This window comes from Pituophis catenifer, unplaced genomic scaffold (genome assembly GCF_029215685.1).
Source record: "Pituophis catenifer annectens isolate HBS135680 unplaced genomic scaffold, rPitCat1.0.hap2 SCAF_2, whole genome shotgun sequence".
Lineage (NCBI taxonomy): Eukaryota > Metazoa > Chordata > Lepidosauria > Squamata > Colubridae > Pituophis > Pituophis catenifer.
Window position 1 is genome coordinate 57,026,495 of NW_027256882.1, and position 20,209 is coordinate 57,046,703.

The following is a 20,209-nucleotide window of genomic DNA, read 5'->3' on the forward strand; positions in this document are numbered from 1 at the left end:
TTGCTTAGCTTCACAGTGTTTCAAGCACCAGCGTTTCCATGTATTGGTTTCAAATAACCCTATATATACTTTATTTATATATATATTTATATATTTATATATATATAATTTATATCAAAACTGATAGTACACAGTATAACTGGAAGAGGGAGATTTGAACTCAAAAAATATGCTGAAAAAACAAGAGAGAATGAAGTTTGTGAATACAATAAATAAAAACCCTCCTATAAGCCCGCCCTTCCCCTTACATCACATTCCCTCACCCAAAACAAAAATAAAATTGGTGGTAAGATTCATGGAAAAACTGTGCACAGCGTATTTATAAAAAAGTAAGAGTCAGGAGCACATCCAATTATAAATGATTGTTAGGAAAATCATATAAAACAATGGAATACATAAACATCAGAAAGTAATTCTCAGGGTGCGAAATTCCTTGGTAGCCAGATGCCCACAGTCAGACCAAAGCGTCCAGGTGTCATCAATTAAGGGAAGGATATCCAAAAAGCATGTTGGAGCACAAGGAGAAAAGGAAGAGGAAGTGGCACTGGCAGCTTTCTCAGGTTGTCCTGGTGGACAGGTGGAATATTTGAATTTCATACCCTGATTTCATAAGTTTCCCACAACTCCATGTGCAATTCTTAGAAAGATTCATCGTTGACTGCTGACATGTCGCCCTTTGGCGTAGAAGAGCGGGATGAGCCCTTGTCTGTGCTCTCGGAGCCCGAACTACTCTGATTTTGCTGTTCAGATCCAGCACTGGAGGTCACTGTGGATGAAGATGTGGAGGAAGAGCGAGTCTTTTCTTTAAAGTCTGTGATAATTACTGTGACATTCCCTACTGTGACTGCCAGCTGCTGAGCGGTACTTCTGTCCACATTTTTCAGTCTGGGTCTACAATAACAACAGTAAAAGAGTAGTAATAGCAGCAGCAACAATGATAACAACAGCAACAACATAGAATATAAATAATAGATGAACCTTCTGCTAAGACACTTTTATTCAGCTTATACATAAGAATTCTAAAAACTGCAGATGTTCTACATTAAAAAAAAACAAAAGAAACACTGTTTACCCCTCCCAGTCCTTGCAGTATCTGATCTTTTGCTGTCTTTAAATGTTTAGTCTAAAAAGTCTGTAGTAGCAGCATTTTCAATTCCCAGTGGGTAAATGTACTTTGGGAATCAATTTTTGAGCTTTAGAGTCGTAGGAAATTATTCTCTGTTGCATTCAGCCAGAAGTATAGCAATATGCTAAAGATACAAAGGTATCAAGGAAGCTTTTGAGAGTCCCTTTTGGAATACAAAAATTCTGTGCTTGGAATCCTTCAGCCTCTTACGCCCCTGAAAGCTGCAATTTTGTAGGACAAAAAAAGCATCTGCACGTGACAATGTAAAGGGTCAGGATCTAAACTGTTGCAAATGTATGAATGCCAGTAAAATTTGGCATCTTTCCCAATTGCTGGAATGCATAGGAGAAAAACTCCACATAACCTTATAAAAATGGCTTATAAAGTCTTTTCTGAATGCACTGCTGAATACAAGCTACGGAATATAAATATTGCCCAACAGAACTGTACAATTTGTTTAAAAAGGACTTAGAATAATGTAAGTCTTACTATAATCTTAGATTTGTGCCATGATGTTAAGCAATTAAACCATTTATTTATTTATTTATTTATTTATTTATTTATTTATTTATTTATTTATTTAGTCGCATTTCTATGCCGCCCAACTCCCGAGGGACTCACAGAGAATAAAAATTAATAAAGTACTGGCTCACATTCACATAAGGTAAAATTTTCAGTTCACAACTTTAATAGAAATACAAAGTAATATTGTTCATTATTTGGGAAACTAAACAAAATCTCCATTATCATGTCAGAAAGGGAAAAAAAAAACAAGGAAGGTTTTGAACAAACATGAATGGCTCCTTTTAACAGCCAAAATAAGAGACAATAAAGACTTATTTCAGAAACAAAACTTTAAAAATTAAAATGCTCAAAGTATTATTTATTCAGATAGTTGCAAAAGTATTTTTACAGAGTTGACAGAGTGAGATACAACTCATGATCCACTTGAGCTAGCAAAAGGCCAAGCTCAATATTCTTTTGCCAGGAAGCAAGGAATGTGGACATTAGTTCTCATTATCCACATTAATAAAGTAACATGTGAAATAATTTGGTAGGCACTGAAATTGGAGGTGAAAACTAGCACTGTCAACTATCAGATGAATTTTGATATTTCAGCTTCTTTCACTGCTTACTGCTAGTTTATAATATAACAAATTGGATGAATGGAAAACTTAGAAGACAGTCCACCGCATGTTAGCTGCATACGCCAATCACAATGTTTTATTTTTTTTCAGAGAAAATGTTACTGTACTTAGAAAGGTTCGAAGGTTACGGGTTAAACAAGTAAATAAATGTTTAGAAGAAACTGGCAACCAGTTGAACAATTGATTGATATAATTATATAATAAATTGTCAAGTGTATATACTTTATATGCTGCTGTCATCAAATATGTACGGTAACATTTCAAATTGTGATTCAAAAAACTTTGTGCAGGTTCTATTGACTATTAGTCCAATACAGACAAAATTAATGAACCAACAAAGGTAAATCTTGGGAGTACACAGAACCATGAGGCATTTATTTCAGGGATGCTTAACCCAATCCATGGCAAAACATTCACCAATGATTTAATGAAATCTGAGAATTCTCTATGCTGCTGAAAGAGCAAAGCTAATCAAAGAAATCAAAGTCCTACAGAGCCTCTCTTGACAGAAGCAAACAGGTGGTTTCATTGTTAAAAATCAGCCTTCAATCTAGATTGAAAGTGGTTTATATTCCACCAATCGTTCTGTCATATAACCTGGATCTCACCAGAAAGAAAAGTGCTTGAAAACAAAGTGGGATTCAGAGGCCATTGTGAACGAATGCAGTTACATTCTTACAGCCAAAGCAGAGATCCAAACAAAAATTCATAATAATCAATTGCAATATTAATGCACAAGGGGATATTATAATTTAGAAATATTTCTATATAACCGTGATGGCAAACCTATGGCATGCGTGCCACCATATCGGAGGGTACGTGAGCTCAGCTCTGGCACTCATGTGTGCGCCAGCCAGCTGATTTTCAGGCCTTCTGGGCCCACTGGAAGTAGGGAGACAGGCTGTTTCCTGCCTCTGGAAGGCCTGGGGTTGTGATGGGGAAGGCCCGTTTTTCTCTCCCCAGCCTCCAGAGCCCTTCTAGGAGCTTGGGGAGGGTGAAAACGGCCCTTTCCCCGCTCTCCTGGAGGCCCTCCGGAGGCAGGAAACAGTCTGTTTCCCTACTTCCTGTGGGCCCAAAAGGCCTGAAAATCAGCTGGCTGGCGCGCACATGAGTACTGAAGCTGAGCTCACATACCCTCTGATATGGAGGCCTTCCAGAGGTAGGAAATGGCCTGTTTGCCAACTTCTGGTGGGACCGGAAGGCCCATTTTTTGCTTTTCCCAGCCTCCAGACCCCTTCTAGGAGCCTGGTGAGGGTGAAAATGGCCTCCCCCCCCAGAGGCGGGAGGCCGTTTTCGCCTTCCCCAAGCTCCTAGAAAGGCTCTGGAGCTTGGGGAGAGAGAAAAACGGGCCATCGCGTGTCAGAAGCGGGAGGGGGCTCATGCCCCCCAGAATAAGTGCCTATTCCAAACTATTTGAAAAGAACAAGAGCACCTCCAAGGCACTGTGATAAACTGTCCAGGAGGATGAAGCAATAACCTACTAGCATAATTCAGGAAAATTCTGAAACTGGGATAATATTCATAAGTAGAAATAAAACTTACTTAACAGGAATGGGACAAACAAAAAGAGAGTAGGAGTGACATTACATATGTAAGAAATGCACACATGTACCGAGAGCCAGGAATTGGAGCATAAGGTTCCTGACAAAAGCATTTGAGTAAGAACCGAAGGAAGGGAAAATAAAAAGTATTATTGTGATGGTGTGCTACAGATTATCAAGGAGGAACATCACAATTATGCCATCCTGGGAAAGTTACAGAATCTCAAAAGGAGAGACACAATAATAATGTGAAATTTAAACTACCCAATATTCTGTTAGAAAAACAACTGTGCCAAGAAGAGGAACATCTTGAAATTACTCTGTATCTTGCTGACTGTTTCATGTTCCAGAAAGCTAAAGAAGAGACAAGATTTTCCTAATTCTGTTTGGACAATAGGGAAGAGCTGGTTGAAGAGATAAAAGCAGTTTGAGAAGAAGTCACTTTGAGAAGAAGTTGTGGCAACATCTTAAGGTTTAAGATACCATAGAAATAGAAACTGGAAGACAGCTGTTTGTGCACTGTAGATTTCAGACAGCTAATTTCAACAAGCTAGAGAAATATGATTTCTCAGGGAATACATGGACACTGAAAAGGAGATTAAATGTCTAGACAAGATTAATTACATATGAGAGTCATCTCAGAACTCTTTTTTGTGATTTTTGAATAATATGGAGATCAGGCTAAGCACCAGAGAACTGGAGAAGGGCAAATATTGTTACTATCTTCACAAAAGGAAAAAATAAGAATTAGTCAACAACTGTGATATTGGGCAGTACACATAAACTTCAGCTAGAACCATTCATTTAACAATAATTTGAATTATGACCATCTTGAAATAACTGCTTACAACCTTTATTTGCATTATGCCTATCTCATGTAATCGAGCTTGGGTGACTGCCAAGACCCTGGTTGCATTAACTATGGTTGCACTGCTCTGTGCTCATGTGATTGCTATTTGTGATTGTTCATTAGGGAAGTTCAATTTGCTTAATGACCACATGCTTTGCTTAATGGTCGTCATAAAAATGGTCATAAAATCAGATTTAATCATGTGATGACTCAACTTATGACCGCACTGGTTTACAACTGCAATTCCAATATCTTTCCTCCTATTTATCTTACAACAACAATCCAGTGTGGTGGGTTAAACTGAGAGGAAGTGACTGGCTCAAGGTCACCCAGTTGGCTTTCATGCTTAAGGTAGGACTAGAACTCCTGGTTTCTAGGCCAGGACCTTAACCACTACACTGAACTAGCTTTGTTTTGGGTTGATCAAATTAATTTAAATTAAATCAAATCAGCCCAGATCTGCAAAAAGCCACAGAATCATTGGATTAAGAGTCATGGTGGCGCCGACTCTTCTGCCGACTCTTCAATTCTCACTGGCTCAAGATTGAATCAGCTTTCCATCCTTCTGAGGTCCGAAAAATGAGGACCCAGATTGTTGAGGGACATATGTTGACTCTGTAAACTGCTTAGAGAGGGCTGTAAAGCACTGTGAAGAGGTATATAAGTCTAAGTTCTATAAAGTGCTGCTATTAATTGGAGGCAACTGATGATTTGATTCAAAGGGTTAGTCTGTCAAATCCCATCTTGCTCTTCTGAGCAAGTAATCCTAAGTGAATATTATTAGATAGTTCTTCTCAAAATATTCACTTAGCTCTCAAACAAAATATTTTAAATTAACCAAGTCCTTCATATTAAACTGTGACTGAAGAACGTTTCATTTTTAATCATTCTAGCAGTAACACTAGAGCAGACTACAAGTTGACAGGGCAATCTAAAAATATCCCAAGCTTATCTATATATTTGTTGTCATGATCTTTAACTGGGCAAAATGGTACATCATAGGGCAACAATTTTTGAACCAAAGCAGTTCAAATGGGCTAACTTACAAAATGCATCCAAAACATGGGACCAATGACTCCTGAGGAAATTAAATTTGGGAAAGTTATGGCTGTTTCAATGCTACCGGCTCATACTGCACCTGTATATGCACCCTCATACTGATCACGTGATCTTCATTTTCAACATTCTGGAACAGTTTCCCAGCCACCCATGCACTTTCTTGGTCCCTTCCCTAAACAGCAGCAGCCATTTATACCTGTCTGCTGGAAGGGAAGGGAAGGGAAGGGAATGGAATGTACTCCCTATCAGATTCCCACAAGGAAATACAAAGAGAAACCTGGCAGGAAGGCAGAGATCTTTCATGCTTCCACTGCTTTTTTGCTTGCCCGTGGTCATTCTGTTCCTCTATTTAGGTAAGGATGTATCTCTGAAAGAATTACCCAACAAGACCCAGGTTGTCTAGTAACTTTTAAAGGTAACAAAATGGCAGCAAAGAAAACAATTCTGTTTTTATTGTTCTAAACCTTGCTTGCCTTATTTCTCTTATTTCAACTACGATCTCTTGCCAAAACATTTATGGATTTTGTATTCTCAAATCTTCTATCATCCATTTTTGTTTTCAGAGTCGTTACAGCAGAGTTGTGATACTTCAGAAAATCCAAATAGCTGTATCTTATTTGTTCTGATTTTGAGAAATTTAGATCTGATGGAAATGCTGGCTGAAGAAAGTCAGCTTTCATTTTATGGATGAGATAGAATTTCAAGCCAGGGCTTGAATAGTTCAGTATCAGCCTCTAAACTGTCTAGGTAATTTAGCAGCAGTCCTTAAGCCAACAAGGAGAGCTAGAGGAGGGGTGCATTTTCTGCAGGTTTATTATAGCTTAAGTAGATAGAATATCTAAAAAATATGTCACAAAGGCAGAAAAATGACAGAGAAAGAATGCAGAGACTATTCCACCTCTCTTTAAACTGAATAAAGCTTTGCAGTACTTGATGAGTTACAAAGAACTGAATTAAAAGATTAAAAACAAAAGGAACATCCAGTCCTGCATAATGCTAAAATATTTTCATTCTGTGACTGTACAATATTTAGTGCAGGGGTTTCCCATGAAAGGCAAACTGCAATGGCAGTTCTTCCTGAAGAAATTAGGTACTGGAAAATTTAGTTTATCAACTGAAAGAAGCCTTTAAATTAAGCAAGATGTTACCATTTTTGGTGGGCATACTATATACTTTTTTCATAATGTATTTAGATAGTATTTAAATGACACTCATACAAAATCTTTGTAACACGTAGTTCATAGCTTCTCTTCCAAATTAAATTATGATGCAATTGCCTTTATTTTCTTTCTCTATTTTCCATATAAGAACAAGTAAGAAAACGATTGCACTGTTCTTTTTTGTAGTAAGCAAAAGTAATGTTTTATATATATAACGATTTACAATTGAGACCAAACTTTCTGTTGTTAAGTGAGACATTTGTTAAGTGAGTTTTCCTCACCTTTCTTGTCACAGTTGTTAAAAATGAATATTGCAATCGTTAAGTTAGTAACACGGTTAAGTGAATCTGGCTTCCCCACTTTGCTTGTCAGAAACTCACAAAAGGTGATCACATGACCCAGGACAGTGCAACCATCATAAATATGGGTCAGTTGCCAAGTATCTGAATTTTGATCATGTGACCATGGGGATGCTGCAATGGTCGTTAAGTGTGAAAAACAGTCGTAAATCACTTTTTTCAGTGCTATTTTAACTTTGAAAGGTCACTAATGGAACTGTTGTAAATTGAGGACTACCTGTATTACAGTGAATAATGGATTTTGTTTCTTTATCAAAGATGTAATACTAGAATAAGAGTCTTTAGCCACCTCAGCCTACAGTGGATTAGCTCCTCCTCTAAATTACTAAAGAAGGAAAGGAATTAAACAAATATATGAACCTTATTTGCATACCATGTTTATATATAGGCATTCAACCCAAATTTAAAATATAGGGGCTACCCTTTCTCATTATGCTAAGAAACCAATAAATATCCAATAGGATATGTATCAAAGAACTCAACATTTATAGGTTGGCTGATCTTGTAATAGCAAAGTTATTATTAATCTGGCTAGCAATCTCTAAATCCCAGGAAATACAAATTAGGTATTAACTTAGCCTTTGAAGTGGATCAACAATGTAGACTTGGACAGGTTATCCAATTAATGCTCTAAAAGGTAATCTGGTTTATTGCAATTGAAAGTTCAGGTCATCCCTGATGATTATACAATAGTTACAAAATGCTCACTTATGATTAGCACAAGTTAATATTTCACATTTTAATTTATTATATATTCTAAGTGTGAATGAATGAAACAGAATGAAACAGAAACACTGATAAGATTTGAAGTATTATCACAAATTTTAACACAAGCCTCAAAGTGGTAAATTAAAGGACGGGCTGCAGGGGAAAAAAAACTAAAGAAAAGTTCCTATACTTCCATAACCTTATAATCGGACAATTCTTTATAGTAAAAAGTTACCTTGAGGTGTGATTTGAGTCACTGGTCTTTGTTGTATTTCCAGATTGTATACTATTTGCTTCACTAGGAGGATCTTTCACAATATCTGACTTTGGCCTGAAAAAAAAAGAATGCCGGAAGAAAAGTTAACAATACATTATAAATATACTGGTATTCTGGGAATATCATTCCTGAAACTGGGATAATTAGTAACCTAAAGGTAAACCTTCTCTCATACATATACAAACATACATACATACGTTTATGTATATCTATATGTCTCTATATGTATGTGTATATGTATGTGTGTGTATATATATGTATGTATGTATGTATGTACACACACACACACACATATATATACAAGGAAGGACTCACTGGAGAAGACCCTAATGCTGGGAATGATTGAGGGCAAAAGAAGAAGGAGACAGCAGAGAATGAGGTGGCTGGATGGAGTCCCTAAAGCAGTCGTTGTGAGCTTAAATGGTCTCCAGGGGATGGTAGAGGACAGGAAGGCCTGGAAGAACGTTGTCCATGGGGTCATGATGGGTCGGACACGACTTCGCAACTAACAACACACACACACACACACACACACACAGATACATCATTATATAATTAATGCAGGTTTTCTGCACTATTCATCTATGAAATCAATGAGAGTAGCTCAATAAAGTCATGTGGAGAACAAAATAAAATAAATTCATGCTAATGTTTTTAACAAGAATTATATTTCTTTCTATTGTGGGAAAATTTAAAATGGCATGTAATTTATAAAATGAGGACAGCATTCAGGAAAAAGTCATGTAACTTAAATTAAGTGGTAGAGTTGACATAGAGAAGGAGAGAATTACTGTGGGATCACAATTTAGAAATCATTGCCAATTAGGATTAAGAATTCTTCAAAAAATATCAAGCTGTCTGGAATTTCAAGACTGGGGAAAACAGGTATGCACATGCATAAGAGTTACAGATACAATAGTTTGTCCGCATAACTTTTAATGGGTGATACAGAAACATACTTAGTCTTCTTGTTGGTATTCTTCTTTATAACACTTTGACTAACTTCTTTTTCTTTGTCTGTTTTTTTCTCTTCTTGCTTTTCCACCTTTTCTTTCTTCTCCTTTTTAGGAGGTGGTGGGGTAGCATATTGCTGAGCAACTTGTTGTGCTACAAGCTGAGAATTTATCCTAGGTTTCCTATAAGATGGGAGGAAATAGAAAAGGAATACGCATTGTCAGTGACTTTATTAAAATAAATGGGCAACTGGTGAAAAAATATCAATAAAAGAAGTGTTTTATCGAAGTAAGCAATGCTTAATCTTAACAAAAATGTAATGTCTAAAATTTTTAAACACTATGTTCACCAAAATATTGAACATCCCTTATATTTAAAATAGAATTCTAGCCTATGCTTGTTTTGAAGAACACTCATATATTTCTCAAAAATATATGAATGTAATAATTTTGTTTAAAATATGAAGATATGAAGATGTACTCTGTGGGCCACTGCATATTCTGTACACCATGACGTTTTCAAAGTCATTTCATTATTTCATTACATGGACACTGCTATTTTGTTGAACAACTACGAATAGAGTTAGTAATGTCTCATTTAACTATTATCAATCAGAATAAATCCTTCTTCCTTAAATTTAAAAGCTGAGAGTCTGTCAATCAAAGCAAAGTTAAAAACAAACAATACATTCAGAGTGTCATAATTAGAAGTCATGTCTCTACCAGCCTCCAACTGGTACTGATTCTGAACGCTACTTTCTGTAATTTTCTATAATTGTTATAACATACTGACACTTAAAGCTGAGAGCAACTAGAAAACTACAATTTGGAAAGGCTTTTTTAGAATTTCTTCAAACAAAAGACATAACATTGGCCAGTCATCATCACTAAGAAGTAACTGCTATGTGGCAGCTAGTAACCTATAATCCAAGAGTAGGAAAATGAGATTCATAAAGTCTTTGATTCAGGTCATGGTTTCTTTCTTGGCTACATTCTGATCACCAGATTTTTAAGGATATAACAGAACTGGAAAAGTGCAGAAGTGATCTACTAAAATGACCAAAGGCTCAAAAATCTTTCTTTCAGGAAAATACTGTTTGGAACTTTTTAGTTTGGAAAAAGATTTGACAGCAGATATTATTATTATTATTTTTAAAATTTGATTTATATGCCGCCCTTCTCCGGAGACTCAGGGCGGCTTACAATGCGTTAAGCAATAGCCTTCATACTTTTGTATATTTTATACAAAGTCAGTTTATTGCCCCCACAATCTGGGTCCTCATTTTACCTACCTTAGAAAGGATGGAAGGCTGAGTCAACCTTGAGCCTGGTGAAATTTGAACTTGCAGTAATTGCAGGCAGCTGGTGTTAATTACAGTGCTTTAGTCTGCTGCGCCACCAGGGCTCTATCTTACTGAAGTGCATACAATCACACATGACTTCTTGAAGACTTGTAGTGAAGGAGAACTTGCAACTCATGTAACAGCTTTTCCCCTGGTTGGCAGTTTGTATAGACAAGACACTCCTCCTAATATCAACCCAGAAGTTCCTTCCTTTAGTTTTAACCCAATCTATTGCTAACTGGAGCAATAGGGAATAAGTTAATTTCGTCTCCTGTGTGACATCTCTTCAGATAATCATTCCTCAAAGGGTTAGGTTTCAAACCTTTCACTATCTTATTAGTTTTCAGCTCCATTAGATATATCAGACCATGAAATCAACCCCGCAGGATGTCTACAGCAACTTTTATTTGAGATTGGCTATAACAGTCTTGCAAGTTTAATTTTGCTATACTTTCTGTATTTTCTTTTTATAATTCAATGAATTAGAGAAATATATGTCTGAGCTGCTTCCAAACATTATCTGAAAATTCTGGACTAAAAAAAAAATTGTAGTCCCATTGCCTTACCAACAGTCAGCTTATCTTTGCAATGTTATCCTTCTTAGTGTCTACATTAGTACTGCTCTGAATTTGCTCCAATGTTACTGTCCTTTTTGAATGTGGTGACCAGAATTAAACACAGTACTTCAAACAGAATCTAACCAGGACAGGGTAGAATGGAACAATTACTTCCTGTGATCTGGATCTTATGCTCCTGTTGCTATTATCTTGTACCCCAATATAATATTTGCCCTTTAACAACTGCATTAGACTACTGACTTGTTTAATTTGTGTTCTACAAGGGCACCCATATACTTTTCATAAAGGCTTAGGTTCCCCTGTCCAGTTGTGTCTCACTCTAGGGGGCAGTGCTCATCTCCCGTTTCTTAGCCAGGGAAAACAGTGTTGTCTAAAGACATTTCAGTGGTCATGTGGCCAGCATGACTATACACCGAGGCATATAGAACTCATGTTTATTGTCAAACCAGAATACATCTGGTAGAAGAGCTAGTTGATTTCTAACAGAAATCCCGATTAATATTTAAAACAATTCCTTACACGGACAGGTTTTTGTAAAATGAAGCAAAGATTTGTTAACCAACTACAGGTAGTCTTCAAGTTACAACCAGTCATTTAGTAACTGTTTGATGTTCTGACAGCCTGGATGCAAAACTTCCAATGATAGTTCCCTATGACATGATCACACTTGATCATGAGCACTCAGCAACTGGGACGTATTGATGGCCATTTGTAGCACCCCATAGCTATATAACCATGTTTTATGATGGTTTTCCTGAAAATTTGCATTTACTTCCAGTTTTTGGCAAAACTGCATCCATAGCAAACTATTGGTTCACTTAATGAGTCCCACAAAAAGGTCATAAGACTTGGTTAGTCATATGACCAATCCACTTTATGACCATGATGGAGAGACTCCATTACAGTGGGAACTCAAAGGCTACTTATAACTGTACTGACAGATGGGAAATTGAGGTATTTGCAATTATTAATTGGGGGATAAAAATCAATCAATATTCAAAAAGGTTTATTTTCTTCACAAGGTAGATGAGGTTATGCCTCTTCATTTTCTACTTGTTATACAAACTGTACTGCCAACAATCATTTCAAGGATAAATTAAAAGTTCTAAAATTCTAAAGTTAGAAACAGCAGATGCCTGGAGGAACTGTCCCATGGAGGAGATGTCTTTCAAGCGAAAGTACTGTTCCTAAGGGATTGGAACCAATGTGCGGAACAGATACAATGTACTTCAGGAGCCTGATATAAATCACTGAGATATAATCTTTGCTTTTACTTTCAAACTACTTCATATTGATAGCAGTGTCCACAGCAACCTCATTGTTATGAGGTTAACTGCACATTAATTACAATAAAGAACTGTGTATGTGAGAGCAGTAATTCAAAAACTCAGGATTAATCAATGGGTTATTTGTTAACTTCCCACGCACAGCCCAAGTGTTGCCCACTCGACATTGATGTTATGTTGATGGCACCTGACTAAACATAAGGTAAAGGTAAAAGTTCCCCTCTCACATATGTGCTACTCATTCCCGACTCTAGGGAGCGGTGCTCATCTCCATTTGAAAGCCAAAGAGCCAGCGCTGTCCGAAGTTGCCTCAGTGGTCATGTGGCCGGCATGACTAAACGCCAAAGGCACACGGAACACTGTTACCTTCCCACCAAAGGTGGTCCCTATTTTTCTACTTGCATTTTTAGATACTTTCGAACTGCTAGGTTGGCAGAAGCTGGCACAAGTAACGGAAGCTCGCTCCATTACACGGTGCTAGGGATTTGAACCGCCAATCGACAAGCTCAGCATCTTAGCCACTACGTCCCTTAACTAAACATAAATTTAAATAAATATAGTTATAGCTTTAAATTGAATTCCTAATTGAGCAGGATGAAATGGCACTTTTCACTTTTTAAAATTTTTACTTTTTTAAATTCTTACTTTCCCTTAAATTGATAAAAGTATTGTTGAGAAACCACCTAGCCCACTTTTGTTTTCTTCTCCCAATGCTTCATCCTCCAAATACCTTCTTCAATCTATTGCCTATTCCACATTTCATTTAATTTTCTTCAATTAAATGGGCTCTCTATCCCATTACTTTAGAACAATCAGGATCTTTGTCTTGAATTAAATCACATTGGTAGGACAAAGTAACAACTTGGTTTTCCTTCACAAAAGCTGAATTGCAAACTGTTTCATATGCTGAGCAAATAAACATTTTGTGCTTTTATACTACTCATCAATCATTACCAAAGACTTCATACTTCAAGTCAATAAAATACAGATGTCTTCAACAGAACTTCACAGTTTGTGCAATTATAGGCTAAGAATTAGATATATATTTTGCAGTATTATTGTATTTATATCCAAAATATCAGAATCACAATTTTAACTGAAAGAATACAAGAATGCTATCTGAATTAAAAAAAAGAAAATGTACAAGACATAATATCATAAGCTTGAAAGTACAAGAATTTTTAAAACTTTTATTGCTTCAATATACAAAAGAAAAGGTAACAGACATTTTGAAACAGAAAAAAGGAAAAGTCTTTATATTTGTGTTTTTAAAAATATAGAACATTTTTTAATACATAATTAAAACTGGGGACTTTGGTTGTTGCAGTTTCATTGCCCAACTAGGTAACGTTGTCAGTGCTTGAAGGAAGTTTGGGTTTGCTCAGACAAACAATCAAACAGCAAACAACAATTTAATGAAATAACAGGTACAGGTGCATCTAAAGTCAGAGGCATCAAAATGGATTGTGCAACTAGGCAATAAGCCCATCCCTTTTAACACGTAACATACATTGCACGCATATGAAACGGATGGTTTGCTTGGTCATGCATGTTATTCTATAGCTTATGTTTTTCACTGTGGGTTCCCTGAGACAGTGACAAGTGTGTGAGATGGTCTTTAGAAGTTATATCTTACCCATTTTAAATTTCCAACAAAACAAAATTGACTACAAACTTTTTAAATATTCTCTTGCATGCCCAATAAATGTAAAAAAAAAAAATCCCTTCAGCTGAGTAAGTTTCATCTTCATAAAAGTCATTAGGCATCTGCAGAATGTTATATGAATACCTAGAGCTGTGATGGCGAACCTGTGGCAAGCGAGCGTTGTCCTAGCTCAGCTCCAGCATGCATGCGCGCTCTGGCCAGCTGATTTTCGGGTCTTCTGGGCCCACCGGAAGTCGGCAAATGGGCTGTTTCTGGCCTCCGGAGGGCCTCTGGGTGGGTGGGGAATGCTGTTTTCGCCCTTCCCAGGCTCCTAGAAAGCCTCTGGAGCCTGGGGAGGGCGAAAAACAGGCCTACCGGGTTCACTGTGCCAACACATGCTAAAAGCGGAGGGAGCACAGGGGGCCGCACGCGCATGTGCGGGGTGCAGGGCACATAGAATTATGGGTGTGGGCACGCACACTCGCGACCACCCTGCACTCCTCCCGCTTTTCGCACGCGATGGCAAAAAGGTTAGCCATCGCTGACCTAGAGGGATATGCATGCATGTCATAGATAAAAGGGATGGGGGCTTGTATCATGATGATGCTGTTATGTTATTTAATGTGGGATATTGTAATTTTTTAATTCAGGGGTTTTGCAAATAACTAATATCCATCTTAACAAATATAAGTGACTTAAGAGTCAAATCACCTGTAGGCGACATGGGCAACTTTTAAGTTTAGTAAATAAATAATACTCTTTGCTTTATTAAAAATACACTATTGTTGGAATAATTCAAATCTCATTTTAAAACTAAAATAATTTAGGAATTTGGCACCTGGGCCAAACTGTAAAACCAGGATATATTTTAATGAATTCACTGCCATGTTGCAATTATAGGCAATCCAAATTTCTCTTGTAATAACTAAATGCTTGGCAATTAGACTGATCTAATATTTTAATATGTCAATCTGCCTTTGACTATAATCAATCAGAAAGATTTACTGCAATTTTCAAATACGAATTATCCCAAGGTGTAACTCATATGAATAATGACTGAAATTATACTTTCATCCTAATAGCTCCAAATATCATGTGCAGCCTTTCATGAAGTAAATTCAAGAGAACTACTAATAAAAATGAAACCAAGCCCCTGCCATTATGTTTTAAGGAGTAATTCTGTTCCTAGTGATTTATGACTTGGTTTCTTATGTTCCATAGAGAAATTGAAGTCAAAATACATGTTAGTGATAAAATTGAAAGTCAGAAAGTTACCACCCCCACCCCATCATATGATAAACAGAATTTGGAAGAAAAAAACCTAGAGTGTTGTTTTTCACATTTAAAAAAAAATAGCCATCTGCTAAAAATAGCTTACAGATATTAGCATATGAATCCTTTTAAATCAATATATCAATCTGGAAATGATATTCATTTTAATATTTACTTTTCCCCGCAAACCTGATAGGATTTTTAAATATCAGTTTATGTTAATTTTTATCTGAAAAAGTTGATATATTTTCACCCCAAAATAAAGTTTTTGGTGTCATTTTTCCAACTTATTTAGCTTTTAATACTACTATTGCAGTCATGGGACCATCTAAGTGCTTCTGGGATGAAAAGATTGAATGGTGACATCACCATTACCTAGAGGGATGCCCAGTTGAGAGCTCCTTTCATGTCACCATTAAGTTGCCTACTTAAGTTGTACCCATTTATCTACTCGTGGTTGCCCACTTTCAAACTGTTGGGTCAGCAGGAGTTGGAGTGATGGGAACTCACCCCATTCCACCACACCAACCAGGTATCAAACATGAGCCAGTGCAATGTCCTAACCTCATGAGCCACCACACTCCTTTTATTTGAATTGTTCAAAGCAACAGATAAAATCCCATTTTTATGGATTTACATATGATGCTTACTCTAATTAATTGAATAACATTATAAATTAATAAATTGTTGCACAATATTAATTTTGTATGAAATACGTATTATGCAAACAGTTATATTCATATTTAGACAAAACATATTTAAAAAATGACTACTGTACCATATCAAATGCTTTTTTCATATCTGAGATCACTAATACAGATCTTAATTTTTCTGAATGTACATCCAAAATGTCAATTGGTATACTAATATCAGATACCTAGCAGGATAAATAATCAAAAGTAACAATCCTCTATTATCTAAATACAAGAGTTACTATTAATATTTCTACATCAACATTTTATCAAGAAAATCAGATGATAGTCAGCAGCTCTCAAATTTACATGAATATAATCTTAACTGAAGGAGCCTGGGAAAACTATGTAAGATATATCATTATATGTCTCTGATAATATTGTGTTAGCAAAGAAGTCAATATGACTTAGACCACTCAACAGAGAAATAATTCGTTAGGAACTTTTTCTAAATCCTATTACTGGTATCTGTAATTTGAGGGGAGATAAAAATGTATTATCAAGTTAAAAAGGCAGCTTGATAAGTGTAATCTTAGAATTATATTATACAGAAACTGATTAATTTCTTTGTCAGTTAAAGCTAATTAAGTATTATTCTGAGTTACAATCATCATTTTATATAGGATATTCTTAACAGAAGAGGCAATATTACATCGTTGCAACTTTTTCAACTGAGAAGCTGATAAGCACCAAGTCTTTACAAATATTTTGGCTTTATATACAGGTAATTCAATGAATATTCTGTTTCAAGTTAATAAAAAGAATTAAGATCCTATTTAGCCCTTCTAAAAGTTCTACATAATTCTGGTATAGATTATCTTATATGCGTGATTATAAATTTCTTAACATTTTTGTTCCTAAATTATTTTTTCTGAAATTATTTCTGTACATGATGCTTAGAATACTTTCTGGAACTGCTCTGTTTCAAGTTTTAAAAATTCAAGTTAAGATAAGAGTTCTAAGAGCTACAGCATTGTGTATTCATGATCATGATTCAGGCTCTGGAGTTTTGTTTTAAAAAAAACTTTAGTCATTCATGCCAAAGAATTCGCATTTACAAATTAGAATATGGTACCTACAGTTTCTTCAACAGTGTGACCCTGTATTCTAAGAGGCTCTGAAGGACCTAGAGTGGCCAGGAAGAAAGTTTGAAGCAGGAAGGGGTGGGTGGGTTCAGGGATAGTAGCATCTTGTCTTATTTATCATTTCTGTAAATGAACTCCCATGGCTACGGGTTAAGTGGTGAATAGCTGTTTCCAAGCCGTCTGGCTTCTCTCCATGAATTCACAGCTGCTTTAATACATCCAATCTTGCATGTGCACAGTAGGCTCTGACAGCAGCCTGCCAAACTTCTTCCCTCTGCTCCCTCAGCATTCATCACAGTCTTCACAACACAGGCAACCCTGCCCAGACTACCACCGACACAAACACTGGCAGTTCTCTGCAACAGTACAGGAAGTGACTGTTTAAGATCTAGGACAGTATAAGCATAAGAAACAAGAAAGAAAAAAAAGCAGAATATTGTCATCTAGAACAAGACATAATGTGTTATCTTTTAAAGAAGGCACTTCTCTTACTTAATTTTTTGTTCCTCAAATTCATTATTCTGAGGAACGGTACTTTTGAATGTCTTTCTCATAGAAATGATGGAGGAGGTGTCAGGAGTTCAAGTCAGTCGTCTTGACAATTAGCATCTCCCTAGACTAGTACCTGCAGTTTTCTTGGCAAGATTTTCAGTGGTTTGCCACTGCTTTCTTCCTAGAGTGACTGGTCCAAAGTCAACCAGCTTGATTTGCACCTAAGGCAGGAGTTTTCCACTTTTTAGAGCTTGTGCCTTAAATCACTATACCAAACTGACTCTCACTTAATGAAATAATACAAACATAAGAGAACCCTGCACAAGTATCCTTTGAAGGTTTATATTAAGGGATTATGGTTCAATTGGTACATCTTCTTAAATTGAACTGCCATAAAAATGTTTTATTTCATTGTTGCCAAATGTCAGGTGAGCAGGGAAAAGAATGCAGTACCCCATATGGACCACTCTCAGCCTTTATTAGCCTGTTTAAGCAAAAACATAACCTGGACAAAATATTCATGAATCCATATCCTAAACTGCTTTCCTTTTATAACTTATCCCTTTTAAAAACATGTAATTGGATATATATCTGATCATGGCATCTAAACAACTAACTAGTCAGATTCATTCTTCATTTTTGAAAGAAAGATTTAAGGTTCAAAATGACTGCTTTAAGCTTAACGCTATATTCAGAGTCAGTCTTGTCACATATACTTTAAAAGTGCACTGGTTGCCACCCACCTCCAAACATTTCCATGTATACATTTGAAGTTTTTTCACCAGGCTCACATTGCCATTTCTATTCTTGCACACCTGGCATTCCTGCCCATTTTCTCCACCAAGTGCTAGCTGAAAGTATCCAGGAAATGGTTTTTTTCCCCCTGGTTAAGAGAATCTCCTATTTTAGATTGATGGTTTGTCCACACAGGGCAAAGTATGACATCTATTTTATCTTTTAGTAAAGTAGTTTGCTTAATGACCCTAATTTTAGTTTGCTTAGCAACCCTAATTGGCACTGGAATTTCTGTCATTAAGCAATGCAGTTGTTAGGCAAAACCTAACATGACCTGACTGTTTAGGGCAGTTTTGTTAGTCCTGATTGCTGTCCATGCACACCATCCTTAGTCAAGGACCCTATACTTCCTTTGTTCTGTCACACTCACCTCTGTTTTAACGCCTCCGCCTATCTGCCCTATTACATATAAGCTATTTAAATGCCCTTTCAACATCAGCCATGGAGGGCAACTATAAAAGTTCTACACGTTCCTCTTTATGGTCAACTCTTTATAGCTACTTAATCTCTCTCTCTTATATCACTGTTATTAAGAATGATTTTACTGTTCAAAGTTATTTTATTTAAAACGTTTACCCTCTGCTAAAAATCCATCTATCTTATCTCTCTAAATATGGCAAAGTTTTGTTCTACTGTTTGCAAATTATGGCAAGGCCTAACAAATTGATATCCAAATAAATGCTTGTGCTTCAGACACTGAATTCTCTTTTTTACTTTTTTCTGTTATATTACATGTTTTAGTTTTTTAAAATCATAGCCGATGACATAAGCCTATATAAAAGCAAAAACTTTTCATTCTCCGTTGTAGTGCGAACAGCATCCAGGAATTGGTTGTCCTCGTCTGATAGCCAATAGGACTGAGTCTGCCAAAGTTGCGAGGACATGCCAACATCAACGGTCCCCAGCTTTTGACTCAGTCCTTACTAAAGACAGACATGTTTTTTGCTTAGGTTTTCTAATTCCTGGATACTGATCCTAACTTTAACAGTTTTACTACCAATGTGGCAGCTATATCACCAACTGACAGCTGTACCACCAACAATTCCAGCAAGAAGAGCTTTCAGGTCGAGCCCACTGAGGGCTGCACAGTGGCGTGTCAGATCACCTGACGGTGATTCTGTCTGGGCAGCCAGATTGAGCCTTGCTTGCAGTGCTGACCCAAGGGCTTCGTTTGGAGCAGGATCGAGACTCTGGCGCATTCTGGCTTGTCGAGAGGCTTCGTGCTCCACATCTAGCCAAAGGGCGACCAGGCTGTCAGGTAAGCCTGGGACTGTCGCTTAAACAGCTCCTTTAGTGAGTCCCTGCCTGATTGCGGGCACACTCGAGAGCCAATGACAGCCGGCGCCGCCAATCATGTCCCCAATTCCCGAGCCTCTGCCCGATTGCAGGTATACTCGGAAGCAAGAGACTGCCGCCACCACGCATCGCGGCCTGACTCCTGAACCTCTGCCAGAGTGCGGGCTTGCTCCCGAGTAGCCAGCAGCCACCACTTTTGGTGGAAGGGCTCTTGAGTTGGTCTGCGTGCCAGAACCACCACCAGACACATCGCGACCCATAAGCTCGCTGTTTTCTGAGCCGATGGCAGAGGCTGAGGTAGTCCCTTCGCCACAATTATTTCTGGATGTTGTGCAAAGGCAGTGGGCGGCTCCTAGGGTGAGGGCAAATCCCAACACCATGGACAAGAGATTCTATAGTATGGGCCCAGACTTGTCCAAGGCACTCCAAGTGACCATAGTAGATGGGCCAGTGGTGGCATTAACTGCACCATCCGTACTGGCGGACTCACCTGAGGATGCCCTCTGACCTGAGGACAGACGGGCAGAGCAGTCCCTCAGGAAGG

The 20,209-nt window shown here is 37.3% G+C and overlaps 1 protein-coding gene across 1 annotated transcript in view; it reads right to left on the minus strand.

The window, feature by feature from the left end:
* Positions 1 to 264: 264 nt before the first annotated feature.
* Positions 265 to 20,209, minus strand: part of RYBP (RING1 and YY1 binding protein) — a 76,666-nt gene continuing 56,721 nt past the window's right edge. Inside the window, exons 3-5 of the mRNA XM_070933559.1 lie at positions 9,188 to 9,364; positions 8,187 to 8,282; positions 265 to 891 (exon numbers count right to left, since the gene is read on the minus strand). Of these exons, the coding sequence (XP_070789660.1) occupies positions 639 to 891; positions 8,187 to 8,282; positions 9,188 to 9,364 (526 nt within the window). The 3' untranslated portion in view covers positions 265 to 638. The remainder of the gene's footprint in view (positions 892 to 8,186; positions 8,283 to 9,187; positions 9,365 to 20,209) is intronic.